Source organism: Enoplosus armatus, chromosome 18, assembly GCF_043641665.1.
Source record: "Enoplosus armatus isolate fEnoArm2 chromosome 18, fEnoArm2.hap1, whole genome shotgun sequence".
Classification (NCBI taxonomy): Eukaryota; Metazoa; Chordata; class Actinopteri; order Centrarchiformes; family Enoplosidae; genus Enoplosus; species Enoplosus armatus.
Window position 1 is genome coordinate 17,808,482 of NC_092197.1, and position 17,045 is coordinate 17,825,526.

Below are 17,045 nucleotides of genomic sequence, written 5' to 3' on the forward strand. Positions count from 1 at the left end.
AAAAAAAAAAGTGTAATTTAAAAAAATTATTTTGGTAAAAGTATCGTTTTCCTATTGTTACCAAAACTTGGTATGTTTGTCCTCAACTTCGACAAAATCCATTGTTAGTCCATGCCCTCTAGAACGACATTACCGCTTCAAAGAGAAAAACGTTTTTTTTTTTCTGATCTTTCACCTCTGTGGTTAAGGTTTGGTTATGGTTTAGGCACAAAAACAGCTTGGTTAAGGAAAATATCATGGTTGGGGGAGTTTCGTTGTCATGGTTACAATAATATGGACCTGGTTACAGTTAGAGGAGGACCATGGTCGTCGTAGCTAAAAGAAAGCTAACACTGACTGTCAGTTAGAAACTGTAGACAAACAGCGTTTCCATGTGTTAAAGTCCAACTTTTTGTTGACCCATCCATTGCTTCACCCGAAGTCACCCGAATTCCTCTTTTGCACCCCATGGAAAGAAGTCATGACTCCTATGGCCGTTAGAGGGCTGTGTCTCTTTAACGTAAACATATGTTGTTTTGGGGCATTTGCTCGGGAAGACAGTCTCGTTTGAACCCTCTTGTTGTCTCCGCTGTGAGAAGTCCTTAAATGCTGTTGATTTCAACATGTGTAACAACAAACAAATGGTGGAAAATGACGGTTGTAACAGACATTATAGGTATCGTCAGCTCCAGTGGTAGTGAGCTGCCATGCAGAGCAGTTAAACTGATTGACAGAGAAGCAAGTCCAGCCACAGCAAAATGTGTCTGAATGTCTTACAGCACTCAGCACCATGCACACAACATATAATTACAATCATTTAACTGAAAGAAGTTACAGATTTCTGCTTTAAAGGTGATTTTGTTCTTTCCTCAATATCTCCCCCAAAGTTCCCCCCAGCTCACCGTGCATGTTTTGAACAGCTGAGGTTCAAAACATCAACACAGAGCGAGCTGAAAGGAAATTTGGGGATTTGGACGAGCAACAGCAAAATACAAGGAGCGTATCTATTAGCAATGTCAAACCCTGCCCACTTGCTACAGGCTCCCCCCACTGTTCCAGTCGACCCTCCAACCTCAGACCGGTTTGTTTTCCAAGCTCCTAGCCCACCTCCTGCTCTCCTGCCTCAGTTCTTATGTCCGTCTTGTTTGTGCCTGTCGCAGATGGTGATGTGGCTCTGCACGGCCTTACATCTGGCATTTATCCGTGTATGCGCACCGCTTGTTTTGAGTGTAAATAATCAAATACAGCTCACCGTTTAAACTTGAAATAAACAGGTGGCCGAAAACTTCACATGTAGACAAAAATGCAGAACAGTGTGGTGTAAAAGTGGGCTATGAAGAAAAATCACACTTGACTCCAGAGACTCTTGAAAATCTATATTTTAAAGAGGCAAGTGTGTGCGAAGATAAACATCTTGGTTTTTTTTTTTCTTATTCTGTCTACAGTTGTATACATCTGCGGCCCTCTGGAAACTTTCCTGAACATCATGAAACTGTTTCAAACCGAGATCCAGGACCCAGAAAACTACGCCATTTTCTATCTGGACGTGTTTGCTGAGAGCTTGACGGATCGCAAGCCGTGGCAGAACCCCGACACCGACTGGGCCGACCCCATCAAGGTCTTTAAGGTACAATGACCACAGAACACACATGCAGCACACATACACGCACATATAGGCACGATTATACAGTATGCAGCGTCTGTTTGGATCAGTACTCTTGATAAATTGAGATTGTGTTCAGATTCTTTGTAGATTTATTGAATGTGGACTGTCACAGTTTCACCCGCTTTGTAATTGGAGGGAAGGAAATAATACAAGACCAAAACCACCATTTGGCATAAGAAACGGATGTCTCTGACAGCGAATATTTCATTTGCTGTTTCCATTCATTTTCTCTCTAAATCCCATAATCTTTATCAGACTCCACTCACACAGGACGGAGTCCCTAAATCTAGCTGAACATCGTCAGTTAGTTAAAATACTTTTCAGAATCAGTTGTTTCTGATTAAATATCACTTGTTCCAAGAAGTTTCTTAAAACAAGTCAAAATCAGGGGAAGCTTTTATGGTAATGACAGCCGTGTATCAGAGAAGCTAATGTGCACTCTAACTGATGATCTACCGAGTCTCCCTAAGGACAAGGACCCCTCCACCTTCTCGACCACTTTAAGGAGTGAAATTCTTGCATGGCATTAATGAATGAGGGGATGTGTTTTCACAGGAAGCCATTTAGCCCTACAAATTAGTGCGGTGAGACATAAAAGAGTGGGCACAGATGTGTCGCTCGTCTAATTTATCTCCCTAAATGTCACAAAGCCTCTCTCAGTTCGGTTTAATTCAGTGTTCACAAAGTTTTGAAGGTTTCCTGAATATAAATCTACCATAATATTAAATGGATGATGGCAATTTCTGTCAAACAAACACCTCAAAGATTAGCTTAAGAAATTAATGGAAATGAATGTCTCCCTTTGCTTTCCATTTGTAGGACTTAAAGGAGACTTACGCACAATTCCTCACAAATCTCCACCTTTTATCTCTGCACATTTGGAATACCCTCTAGCAGCATTGAAAAAGTAAAGTTTTCATGTAAAGTAAAAATAATCAAGTCCTTTAATTTGTTCAGTCAAAGCATGTGAAAACTATGATTGAGGATGGACACTTAAAAAAACGAATTTAACCAGCCCACACAAATTCAAGATATTGTCATTTTCTGTCATGATAATTATGCCGCTTCACGAGGGTCGGATTTAAATCAATCTTAAGATTGGAGAGAGGGCTGGAAACCACGGATTGGTATCAAACACAGTGATCTCAATATCTGCTTAACTGAATATGAACTGCTCCTAACCTTGGCTGGAGAACAACATTTTGACAGCCATTTTGCTGATCATGCAAGATGTTAATTTGTCTGCAAGCCATAACAGGGCTCATTATGGCAATATGCATCCTCCAGAGCAATAATTGCTTGTGGAAGTTTGTGGTGGGGCTCCAATAACTGTTCTAACATGAAAAAAAAGGATCTCTATCTCCTCCAGTTAAGAGCAACGCCGGAGGACTTCATAGGAATGTCAAAAACTTGTTTGTGTGATAGCAGCACGCATATCGACAGAATCAAAGGTCACTTGAGGCAAATATTTGGCCTGAAATGTTTGGCTGAGTATTTTATTTCTCTATCCAAACACTTGATCACATCTCTGTCACTACTCATGTGGTGTTTGCAGTAATTTGTAAACCAACATTTTAACATTAACCACAAATCAGAATCCCCTCTGCCTCCTTTAGTCTTACTTTTTTTTTATTTTACATTCAAAATGTAAGGACCTGAAACAGCATTGTTTTCAGCTTGACCATCATGGATGTTTTTTTTTTGGGGGGGGGGGCTGAAAAAGGTTTTGTCCTCCTCTTTAGACTAAACTGTCAAAATAATCTTCCTCATAACAAGTGATTTCAAGTAATACTGGATGTGAAAATCATGAATCTAATGTTAAAACGTTGTTTGCCCGTGGAGATACAAATTGACTTATTGTCAGAATTCTGTAGAATTAAATGTAATTATACTTGATGGAATAATGCGTGATATTGTCTTTGTTTAAGATAGCAAAAACATTTAAAAAAGGAACATGGCACCAGGTGATTGGGTGGCTTTACAATGGCTGACTTGTGCTTCATGTTTGCTGATCGTATCACACAGCACCGGCGTTGTCATCGACCACAGTATCTGTCGACTTTCATGTCAGATGACTGAAAGAATATCAAAAATGTGTTCTCTTTTGGGGTCACAAAACAGCCCGACATTGTTCCTTATAGCCTCAGTTAGCACTTTAACGCCTGGAAGATAGCATTAGCATTGGCCCCCAAGCAGAATCAATGAAATAAAGATGATACTGGTTACACCAGTATATTGTATGCATTGCTTTACCGGAATACAAGCCAATTGTCTTTTAGTGACACTCCTTTTATAGTTTATTATCTATTATTTGTATATATTTATCGTTATTTTAGATTTCGTTTTATAGTGACTAATTTCTAGAAGATTCCAGTAACAACGATAGGGAAACTGCATTAGAAACTTGGAGATTTGGGTGGTTTCACAATGGCTAACGTACTTCCACTTAATCTTAGCTAACTCTACCTTATTTCGTACAAATGTAGGTTATTACAGAGCCCAGCTGTTGTCATTTACATACAATATTGGTCTGTTTCTGATATCAGATGACTGCAGAAATATGCCAGAGTGATCACAAAACGCGAACAGTGCAGGAATGAATGCCTTGGTTTGACTGTTTGCAAGGATGAAAACGAGACTAAATAACGTGCTAGATGGTCAGTCAGTCAGTCAGAGACACACTTTGGATGTTTCAAGGATCAATCTTAAATCCCCATATCTCATGCCGTAGTTTAAAAAAAACGTTTTCCCCTCTCTGTGTCTCCTCCAGTCTGTTTTCGTCATAACGTACCGGCCTCCTGATAATCCAGAGTACAAAGACTTCCAGAGGAAACTCCATGCCAAAGCCCAAAGGGATTTCGGTGTGCATTTGGAGCCATCTCTGGTAAGTTATGAAAACCTTATGTGTTCTCAGCAGCATCGCAACCTCTTTAATCTTTTATAAGATAATCTGTGCAGAAGAAGCCCCACTGTGCTGTGTAATTGTCAGCAGTTAATGATGGATGATGTTGACGATGACGTCAGCAATTCATATTTTTCTTTTATTACTGATTTCATTTCATAATTATGGGAGTTTCGCAAAAGTGCATTAGACTGTACTTTTTTTTTAAAAGTTTGATTTGGAAGTTGGACTTTGGTTGGCCCAATATAATTTCACAGAAGCAGGCTCTTGAATGCTGGCTGAGGGGTAGGCATTTCCTCCCTTAAAAATGTTAATTTCTTTTTTCTTTCTTCTTTTTTTTGCTGGTTGTTCAAAATAACCCCTCTGGTCTTGCAGATGGACTACATCGCCGGCAGCTTCTACGATGGTTTCGTGTTGTATGCAAAGGCCTTGGAGGAGACACTGGCCGACGGCGGAGCCCAGAACGACGGCATTAACATCACGATGAGGACGCAGAACCGTCGATTCTGGGGTGAGCAGATATTGGTATATTTTTACTGTTTTACGCACACTCTGCTCATTTTTTTATGTGCCACACTGCCTCCAAAGCTGCAGCTACAGATCCACATGTATGTGACCTCATGCAAAATGTGATAACTTGATATTGATAATTACGTCAATGCAAGAGTCTCCACCTCCACTTAAAAGGTTGCCAGTCATGGCGGTGCTCTCCAATAAACATGCAGTGAGGTCAAATGACCGGCCCAGCTGGCTGTTATTGGAAACCGTCATTGACCCCAAAATGCTATTAAAATATACCCTTTCAACTCAAATCATCACACAATCATCATGTTATCACACAACACTCCAGTTAATAGTCCATTTAATGCTTGGTGCGGGTGCTCACACACTTCCTTGTTTACTTTGCTGGCTGCCAGATCTGCTCTCACATCATACCAGTAGAAGCAGAACAAAGGGATGTTGTTGCTTAAAAGGGCTGATGAGGGTTGTTTGGCTCAGTATGATGGGAAAAAACAAGGAACATAGGGCCCATGTTGAAAACAATAAGGGAAACTTTCACTTCATTATCGTGGAAGTTTTGATAATGTCAAATGTGATCTGGTTTTACAGAACCGAAAGCTTTTACACATATCCAATACTGGCTCAGCAAATGCTAATTCTACCTAGAGGTCACGTTCCAACTATTCTTCATGAAGTGATAATGCTGGAAAATGATGCAGCTGCTGTCATGATTTCCTGCATTATCTGTTTGCATAGAGCTCTGTTAGAAAGTCTGGTGCAATAATATGCAAAGAAATCAGTGTTGTGAGCCTAAACTGATGCTCTGCGCATCTGGTGTGTGCACATTGCGAACCGGACTGATGTCGAACGATGTCTGTTGAAGGACGACATGAAACAATCCTGCAGGTATTCTTGTTGTGACTCTTAATAAAGACAAAGAATCCAAGTTTAGACAAAGAAAAAGACTCCCCCCGTGGGCACAGTGAATCATCCACATTTAAGAGCAGATGCAATGAGCACATCTCAGTCTGTATATGTGACGTCATTGTTTGTGCTTTTAGGAGTGACGGGGCTGGTTACCACTGACCACAAAAATGCCAGGGATATAGACGTCAACCTGTGGGCGATGACCAACCAGGAGACAGGAGAGTACGGGGTAAGTCATGGCTTTACTGTTACTGCTGTTTAATTCAATTAGTGTTAGTAGACTTTGATGTGTGTGTGTGTGTGTGTGTGTGTGTGGGGGGGGGGGGTAGTTGATGACTGAAATGACATTTTGATGTGGACTGCTCCTTTAAAGCTCCTGCGTAATGTAAAGAGACGGTCATTTCCTACTGTGGCATGAAATTTTACGCTGATTTAATGTCAGAAGGGAATTGATGTAAACAAACACAAGTCAAAGGCTTCGAAATAAACACTGATGTTAGCTTTTACTGGTGGTAGTGATCATTTGCCTCCTCCATCAGTCGTAGAAGAGGCGATGCTGTTATTGCTTGGTTTGAGAACAAAGGTAAAAAGCACAGAGAGGCTCGCTGAGTGGACCAAAAATCTCTGATAACACTCTGTTGGATTGGAGAGTGCAAGAACAGTCATTGACAAAATGTTGGATGTTTTGCAGGAAAATGATGAGATTTTGATAAAAAAAAAAAAAGTGGAACAATGCACCCAGAGGCACACTGATTGTCACAGAGAACGGCTGCAGTTTATAAGCAGATTTGGCATGGAGACATATTTGCTGGGCATGGACCGGGCTGATAAGGAAATGAGGAAGGACACAGCAGACCTTTTAGTCTTAGATACCATGTTATTCTTACAGAGTTACCGCCATGTTATTTTTTTATTCTTTCAAGTTTTAGTTACCATCACCACTTTTTTTTTATTATACCTTTCTCTCAGAAATATGAACATATTTTTCTACAAATCCCTTTTTTGGGGCACCCGAGTGGCCAAGGGATTAAGGCCCCAACGTCCCCAGTTCGTGTCCGGTCAGGGACATTCGTTGCATGTTATTCCCCATCTCTCCCTCCTCCTTCATGTCTTGTTATCTCTCTACAGTTGACTATCTCATCAAGGCATAAAACGCCCCCCAAAACAAACGTCTTTTGTTTAACGAAAGAGGTCAGAGTCTGTTATGAGTGATTTTCACTGTGTAAAGCTGTTGACATAAAAAATGCTAGTGACTGAAAACAATGCAGAATCTAATTGATTTCATGTGTCTCAAATTTTCAGCATAATATATGCAGTTTAAAACCTCAGCCTTCGCTTGTGTTTGGCCATTGATGCAATGAAAGCAAATGGATCTTACTATCTGGGAGATGTCCTGGAGTCCGGACTCTTAATGATAAGATGCGTAAAACCTCAAATTTCCCTCACAGGCCGATGAAAATATTTGTGTATGTTGCGCTCTGCAAACACGGCTGTGAACTCCTCCAGTGTGTGTGTGTTTTTTTTTTCTCTCTGAGGGTAGAAGAAGTGGCTTAGCTAGATTTGACTTCAGTTAGAATTTCATAGCGGTCCTCAGAGGCTGTCAGCGTGACATCCTGGTCCCATTTATTCTCGGCTTTTAATTGGTCCATTCATATGGCCGATTGACCCGAGTAGCCAGCAGCCTGGTTGAAAACATCACAGGCCGGTTTCAGCTTTCAGAATCTCAGACTGCCGAATACAATAAAGAACATTATTTTCAAAATAGAATATCCATCCATCAAAATGAATGATTATATAAATTTTATGTTTTGTTAATCATCTTCATCGTTTTTCATCAGTAAACTCCTTTTGTGCCTACGCTGCTTGTTGACAATTACAGAAAAAAAAGACATTCTCCATCATGCACCATCAAGGTCATGATCTGTATCTTACATTGCTGTTCAATTGACATTGCTTTGGATGTAATAAACAACTGAAATGGAAAAAAACAACTTCCATCAGTCTGAAAACGTGACTCTGACTTGTGTAGAGCCTTGTCAAAACCTGGTGCCTACATTATCCACAATGCATCTTGACCGCTGAAAGTTCAGTTGGCAACAGTTTGGGGAAGGCCCTTTCCTTCACATATGGGTGCCGTGTGCGGGTATCCTCGAACATTTTATCAAATATATGTTTTCAACATATATACATTTGATCTATTCCTTTATGTCTGTCGCTTCTGTATTCTCAACACATTCATTGAGCTGCTCTGGAAATGAGCAAACTTGTCCATGTCTGCTTGCAGACTTGAAGGCATCAGAGGTTTCAAGACACAAGATGAAGTGTTGGAGGAGATTCTTTTGCAGTGCAGTGCAGTGAGCACAGCCCCTGCACTGAAATACTGCAGCTATTTCAGACTGCCCCCCCCCCTGCCCCTTCACCCATCACATTCTGCATTGTTTTGATGACCCTCTGTAGGGGTGACGGCCTTCAGGGTTTTTCCAGAGAGGACACAACATGCTTGGGGCATGGGTGGAAAACATAAAAACCCCTTCGGTCGGTTAGAGACACGGGAGTCGTGTTTCACTGCAGGACAGCAGATGCTGCTCATGAGGCTGTACCGTCAAAACTAAGCTCACACGCAAGCTAATCAGGATGTTGGTCACACTTTGCTTGTGTAGATGTAAGGGGCATGATGGATACCCTGTAGTTTCACACATCAAGTGCAAGCTAATCAGTCCTCAAAATATAATTCTTGACTAGCCTGAATATGTTAATCGTATGTCACAGACTTGGCAAGATGCTTCCAAGACCTGTAATTATTTCAGCCTTGTTGTTGTGAGATATCATTATGACTTAATTGTCTGATTATATTGACATAATAGCTCATATTTCGTTGTTTTCCAGAGGAAATGATTATCTCAAGATAAGTTAAATGTCTCATTAGGGGGCTTCACATAATAGACCTTCACATAATCTTGGGGTAATTCAATAATTAAGTCTAAAATTGTGATTACAAGAGGATATTTTAATTCGAGGTACGTTGTTATCTTGAGGTAATTGAGGCTTTTTGAAAAAGATTATTTTATTTATTATTCGATTACTGTTGTATCTTTAATGACTAGTGTGACGTTCTGGGAAATACAGCACGTAACTCCATAACACCACAACTTATTGTTTTTACTTGTGTTCGTGTATGGATTAAACAAACAAGATACATCATGTTGATTAGTAAAATTTAGAGGTGCTGCTTTGAAGAGCTTTTAAACTCTGGACTATAGGCTGCATATAAAGGGTTAGGCTTTATACAGAGCCAGGCTAGCTGTTTCCCCCTGCGTTCCAGTCTTTATGCTAAGATAAGCTGCCGGCTGCTGGCAGTAGCTTCATATTTACTATACACACACACGAATATCTCAAAATGACAATGCTAACATGCTGATGTTTACCATGTTCGCCATCTTAGTTTTGTGTCTTAGCCGGCTAACATTTACTAATTAGCACGAAAGTCATTCGTTTGGTTTCATCATAGTTTTAATGGGCCGACCAGCATTGCCCTCGTTGTTTGTGCGCTGCTGAGCTGGTAAAACTGTACTTGAGCTGTTTTTTGTACGATATATTAATTGTTTAATTTTGTTAGAATCACAAAGGGTTCAAATTGTAATAGCAAGTGTTGTAGTGAATACTTGTTTATCTTAGAATATGGAAAGTGAACACCAGGAACATGCTGTAAAGTGAGCTTACATGAGGCTCAAGTATCTTTATTTTCATCCATTTAAATTCGCCTTTGCCTCTGTGCTTGCAGCTTGTTGCATACTACAATGGAACCAACAAAGAGATCATTTGGTCCCAGACAGAGAAGATCCACTGGCCCAATGGGGGGCCACCACTGGATAACCCCCCGTGTGTGTTCTCCACAGATGACCCCTCCTGCAACGACGGTATGGCAACTCATTCATCATGACAACACACTTAACCCTCTTTATCTGCCTACATATGATTATACCTGTGATGTATCTTCTAGAAACAAGCCGCAGAAGGCTGACTAATGGACACGCTGATTTCATGAGATTGCATAAAAAGAATTATGACGAGGCAGTTCATGCACAGCGGTATAAAATTGTCAAGTGGCATTTTCCCACACTGAACGGTAGATTTAGGGTAAGATTGAATTGCTCATCAGATGGATATTACGGTGCGCTAATGCTTTGTTTACATTATCACCGTGGGCCTGCGATGTATTCATTGATGCTGTGATGATAAATGTGTTGTTTTTCCTCAGTGTCATCCCAACTCTTTCTTTCCCTCAATGAAATGAAAGAGCAAATGTGTAATATTTGCTCGAATAGCAATGCAGTGTGACAGATAAGTGCTTGAAATGGTGCGTCGCTGTATGAACAGAGTGACAGTTTCAGAGGGAAATGTCACAGATGATAAACTGAGGAGTAAAACCACTGCAATTATAAATGTAGTTTGGTGTGAAGGAGGGATAATGAGTAGGGGAGCAATAAATCTGTCTCTGTCCCAAATCTGAAGCCATCCGCAAGCAATTTGCAGAGTTTGGAGTCTGGATGTCGCCTTCTTCTGTGTCGCTCTCAGCACCAAGGTCAACGAGTGTTCAGGAATTTGATGATATTGTTGGCGAGTTCCACAACACGTACGGACGCACAAAGCACAATGTGTCTCATCCACAGAGTAAAGAAACAGGAAAGAGAGACGCTGTTCCACTCCCATGTTAGTACCATGTGTTTTCTCGAAGAGAATAAGACAAGAGAAATGAATTAAAAGCATTGGAAAACTGCAATTAATAGCACACCGCAATCCCCCAAACAGAGAAGCCAATACGGAGCAGCTTGAGAGTGCAATTAAAAAGCAAGTAAAGCAGCAGTTGCGATATTCCGATTTTCTTTTACTCAGGGGGTCACAAGAAAACAAAACAAACAAAACAAACAAAAAAAGTGGAGAGATGATGCTATTTGCGTACATTGTCTTCTTCTGGTGTTATGTTGCTGCCTTGATGTTTGGCCCTCGTGGATTGTGTCACCTGGGAAAGTACTTCGGAACAATGAGACTAATAAAGCCTACATTTCTATTTGTGCATGGATTTACAGAACAAGATACAGTGTGCAAAAATTAGTCGGTAGGCATATTTCTATTAGTCATGCTAGCAACGTGGCAACGTCTGCAAAGGGATGGCAATGCCCAGTTTGGTCCAGTCTGAAATGTGTCAACAACTATTTGATGGATTGCCGTGGCATTGTGTGCAGACAGTCATGCCCCCCCCCCCCCTCAGGATGAACTTTGAACAAAACCTAAAATCTGCCCAGAGTGAAGCTGCTGAATAATTTTCAGTTCACTGTTTCACGAGTGTCAGGGACGGGGCACATCTTCTGGTGTTGATTTGTGTTAGAAATTATATTTTCCCCTAATTGTGAGGATCAGCTTATCCTGTGATTTACAGCAAGTGGAGTAATTAGGCTCCATTAGGGTTTTTAAATATGTATCAGGAACGTTGAACGAAGAGCTGTGTAATTGCGTGAAATAGTTGCTAGTACTGTGGTTGACAGATCGCTAAAGCAGTGCAGCTGTACTTCAGGAAGTCACAGCTGTGTTTTTCACAGCACGGTGCTTTTTTCTTTTTTTTCCGTGTCAAATATATGAATGTGGACATCTGTTGCACATGTGAAAGACAACTGAGCGTGGAATCCTTGTCCTGTTTCCAGGTCATCTGCCAGTTCTGGGTATTGTGGCCGTGGGATCCGGCTTAGCGCTCATCATTTTTGGAATCTCCAGTTTCCTCATTTACAGGTGAGTTCGACTGCATCGAGCTGACGCTTCCCGTCCGTGCTGCTTTTAGCTCAAACAGTAGAAATGCAGAGATACACTTTTCTTTATTTCCTCTCAAAGACAGAGAGAAAGAGTGAGAGAGGTGTTTGAAACAGGATCTATGGGTCATGCTGCTATAGGTGCCGGTGTGGTATTTACACGATTGTTGCCACGGCAACAGCTCAGCAGGTGACGGCGTTGAGGCGGCGAAGTGTGTTTAAGCTGCCAAGTGAGCTCATATAATGGGTCCAAACAACCCTTACTGCCACTCTCACTTAATGATCATTAGCGTGTTCATTTGCGCTGGATTAAAGCTAAATGCCACTGATTTTAATAATTCACGCACCGCTGATGTCAGTCAAGTTGATGTTTGTGCTTTGGTCTAAAGGATTACATGTTTGTTTGTAGGTTGTGGTAAGATGTTTGGCTAAAATCCTATTGGACGAATGCAAAGATGTCTGGTCTATTTCTTGCACCGCAAACTTTTACACAGGAAAAATCTCAATCTCAGTCATTTTGGCCTGTAATTGAGTCCTAAAGTCATAATTTTTTTAAAAACAATCTTTGTGGTAAAATAATGACTGTAATATAATGCAAATCAACCGTAGTGCAGCAGTCTTATTCTGCTGTTTCCTGATAGAAATGAATAATCTCCCTGTTTTCTGTCTGATTTTCATTGTTTCAGGAAAACAAAATAGTTATGACTGGACAACAGACAGAAATAACTATGTAAAATGCTTGTTTTTGCAGTGTAGTCAGTGGTTGAATCCAAACATTGTATTCAACTTTCAAGTATTGAATAACATAAACAACAATGGGTTGCAACAAAGGCGGCATTAACAGCTTAAATGGAAATCCTACCGACTGCGCGTGTTTTAGTTACAGATAAATGGAATTGACTATGTGTAATTAGGTATTTAAAGAAGTGTTTGTGTTTTAGATAGAATAATTGCCTGCTTATTTCTAACGGTTACAACTTTGTGCTCGGCATTCAGCTGTAAAAACGAATTCAAATGAAATTGTTACGGTGTCCCAAGTGGCACAGTCTGCATGTTTATGGAAATCATTCCAAGTATTAGATTGAGCCTCATTTAATTACACAAGAAGTTAATCATGCATGCTCTCAGCAATTAAGCTACTGGGAGGATTGCTAAATTCTGGGTAATGTCATGGGGAAATTCTGCATGTAATGAAAGAAAATTTCATGTTTCTATTTTTCCCTTTTCGTCACTTCTTCAAAGGTTAACTGTGCTCACGACTAATAAACACGATCATTTTTACGTCAAGCTGATTTATATGTCGCCATACAGCTCTCACTAACAAATCACACGGGGTAATATGGTTACTTTTACTAATGCTCACTATTAACACAAACAAGTGTTGATCACCAGCCAATCAGAATGGATTTTGATCAGAGGAACGGTGGAGGAAAGATGGAGGAGCAGCTATCCACTTGAGGTAAATCCACTGAACCTGAATCTGAGTTGATTGTTTTCCATATCAAATAAATACCAGATAATTAGACGCAGATTCTGCACTTCATTCTGAAAACATTTACATCTTCTTTCTTTTTTTCTTTTTTTTAGCTCACAGTTCAGCAAGCACAGCATGGTTTCCTAACTAGCTAGCTAGTTTTCCTGGACTCTTGGCCAGTAAGTTTTTGTGAAATATGCTCTTCTTTTCTTGGACTTCTTTTTTTGTTTTTTGTTTTTTAAATCTGGGATCTTAGTGTAACATTTGGAGAGTTATGACAACAAGTATCTATTTCTGTTATGGGAATCCAACAGGGAAACTCTGTGATGCATTTTTGGTCCTGACCCGCACTTTTGCACTCTCTGCTTGAGTCCAACTATATTTAGATTTATCATTTACATAAATTACAGTTTTATTTATGGAAAGCTATTTGGCACAGACCTGCCATGACACTGTAAATGTAAACCTCCTGTTCAAGTAAACCATCGGTAGGAGTGAGAGGTTTTTCTGTGACGGCTCTGTTTGATACCAAAGGCTAACAAATCACTTCCTGTTTTTGCAGACACCAGTGGAGCTATGCTGATGGACAGAGAGGCGGACAGCAGAGCTGTTCACAGCCGTCTTAAAGATCCTCCAGCTGCTGAGAGGTCTCCATGTTCAGTACTTGACCTACCAAAACACCACTAAAACGCTTCAAACACTTTGGAGTTTTGTCACTGTTAGTAGTTACTCTCAGATCGATCAGTCGATAACCTCGGGTCGCTTGGTATGCATAGGGAGTTGCAATTTATAAGACTGATATATTAATAATGATTTTATATATTTTTAAATATAAAAAAAAATGAAATAGAACATATATTTTCATTTCTATCCATTATATATTTGCTGCTGCTTACGTGTTTGTTTTGTTTTTTTAATACATTATAACAGAAGATTTTATACTCAGATAAATGGAATTTCTAAATTCTGGGGTGATGGGAATTTTCTAATTTAAATGTAGTTCACAGGTAAGAAAAGGTTAAGAAACCCCAAATGAGTCTGCAATAAAATAAGGAGGCCAAACACTGGGAAATTATAGGTGTATTTTGCATAAGAAGTGGGTGGCTGGTTGCATAGGTTTGGTTATAGGTTGCTCCTCTGACATGGTACAGCTATTGCCTGTGTAAAATGTACACCATGGTAAGATTTGGTGAAAGTGGATTTTAATAAAAAGCAACCTGTGTATTAAATTGTCTGTTTCTTTGCATTGCTTTGTGGTAAAACATACACGCTGCATAAAAACATTTGAAAGTCTTAATAAGTAATTTAGCCTCCAATTCAGACTTTAAGTCTCATTTTTCTTTGTTTCAAGAGTGTCAGCACCTGAAATAAGGCCGAATAAGGAAGATGACTGGCTGGTACAGTATTGTTGAAACAAGTTCGTTTTATGAGAAACAGGTGGTTTGCTCAACTTACTAATTCATTCATTTTAGGACCAGAAAACGGACCAAATGACTTGTTAAGATAGGGATGTTTTTGCAGCATACATGTTGTACACATACATATGCAACATTGTCAAATTAAAATAATGCTCACTGATTTCTACTTTTCACGTGTTAAATATTGCGCCGCAGCTGTCAGTAGATTTAACCAGGTGGTCGGCCGCTCTCAGTTGACTTTGGAGTCTGCTGTGCAGCAGCAGTGTGAGGGGATGTTGAGCAGAGCAGCAGTGGCTCTGTTGTTTTAATGGAGGGGTTGGTCCAGCAGAGGTATTCACATATGGGACTTATGAAACAATAGGCCCAGTGTGGAGCCCCACACTTTGCCCCTCTGGCTGCCAGAGGTCTCAAAACAAGGCTCCTTAAATAGAAAAATACCTTTTTTTTTGGTGGTGGTGGATGGGGCTGGAGGGCACCGGTGGTTTAATGATGTTTCCTGCCCTCAAAATGGTTGCACATAGGCACGCTCTGGACTATTTGTAGACACAAGCCAGCATCAGAATTCCCTTTAAGTTTCTCCACTGTCCGACTACACAGTTTGTCCTGGTGAAAAAGAGGTTACAAAAAAAGAAGAGCGAGCCACCTTCGGGGCCAACTTGAATGGTTTGGGGAAAGGCTAAAACACGGTGATCTGCGAACGCTGCAATAATTTCCTGCCACCATCTGGAAGTGTTTTACACCTTTTAGATTGGGTTGGAATGTATGGGCTCTGCTCGTTTTTCATTTCTAAGTGTTTCAAACCCGAAAATGAATTTCCTCCTGCCTCCCAAACAAATTCTTTTTTTTCTAACTCTCCACATTTCAAATTCTGGACTAATAGTTTTATTTTTAAGTTTAAGTGTTTGTGCTGTAAATCGTTGAGTGTCAAGAAACAGCAGCTCCTCTGAGATTTGCCCCAGATGTGTTGATTTGCCGGAATGCCTCTTCCCCCTTGGTGGTGCTCGGTGTTTGCCAGTCAGACTGATGCTCAAAAATAACACTCACAATATGTCAAAAATATAACTGACATGAAGATTTGTTCATCTGGTTAGGATGTGCAGATGTTTGGAGGTTGTTAGCCGTTGTTGAGCAGTTTCTATGTATTTCTACTTGAGTTCATCCACCCATAATGCCCACATAGGAGTGATCAGGGAAAAACAGGGTTAATGATGGATCTCACAATTATATAGCATCACTTGGAAAGTTACCCTGACTTAGCCAAAGGAGACTGTTGTACTGTTTTACTTTAAATGCTAAGAATGACATAACCTAAACTAACCTAACCTAAATAGTGTAACATAACACACCTAAGATAATGTAATGTAACGTTCTATAACATGACCCAACATAGAATAACATAACATAACCTATCTTAACCTAACAACATGACCTAACCTAACCTAACAAACCTAAGATAACACAATGTAACGCAGTGTAACATGACCTAGCCTAGCATAACAACGCAACATAACCTAACAAACCTAAGATAACACAATGTAACGCAGTGTAACATGACCTAACCTAACATAACAACGCAACATAACCTAACAAACCTAAGATAACACAATGTAACGCAGTGTAACATGACCTAACCTAACATAACAACGCAACATAACCTAACAAACCTAAGATAACACAATGTAACGCAGTGTAACATGACCTAACCTAACATAACAACGCAACATAACCTAACAAACCTAAGATAACACAATGTAACGCAGTGTAACATGACCTAGCCTAGCATAACAACGCAACATAACCTAACAAACCTAAGATAACACAATGTAACGCAGTGTAACATGACCTAACCTAACCTAACAAACCTAAGATAACACAATGTAACGCAGTGTAACATGACCTAGCCTAGCATAACAACGCAACATAACCTAACAAACCTAAGATAACACAATGTAACGCAGTGTAACATGACCTAGCCTAGCATAACAACGCAACATAACCTAACAAACCTAAGATAACACAATGTAACGCAGTGTAACATGACCTAACCTAACCTAACAAACCTAAGATAACACAATGTAACGCAGTGTAACATGACCTAGCCTAGCATAACAACGCAACATAACCTAACAAACCTAAGATAACACAATGTAACGCAGTGTAACATGACCTAGCCTAGCATAACAACGCAACATAACCTAACAAACCTAAGATAACACAATGTAACGCAGTGTAACATGACCTAACCTAACCTAACAAACCTAAGATAACACAATGTAACGCAGTGTAACATGACCTAGCCTAGCATAACAACGCAACATAACCTAACAAACCTAAGATAACACAATGTAACGCAGTGTAACATGACCTAACCTAACCT

The 17,045-nt window shown here is 40.1% G+C and overlaps 1 protein-coding gene across 1 annotated transcript in view; it reads left to right on the forward strand.

Moving 5' to 3' along the window:
- npr2 (natriuretic peptide receptor 2) overlaps positions 1-17,045 on the forward strand; it is a 51,431-nt gene that overhangs the window by 7,852 nt on the left and 26,534 nt on the right. The window contains exons 2-7 of the mRNA XM_070924192.1: positions 1,425-1,606; positions 4,416-4,529; positions 4,923-5,058; positions 6,110-6,204; positions 9,757-9,892; positions 11,675-11,759. Coding sequence (XP_070780293.1) covers positions 1,425-1,606; positions 4,416-4,529; positions 4,923-5,058; positions 6,110-6,204; positions 9,757-9,892; positions 11,675-11,759 — 748 coding nt within the window. The remainder of the gene's footprint in view (positions 1-1,424; positions 1,607-4,415; positions 4,530-4,922; positions 5,059-6,109; positions 6,205-9,756; positions 9,893-11,674; positions 11,760-17,045) is intronic.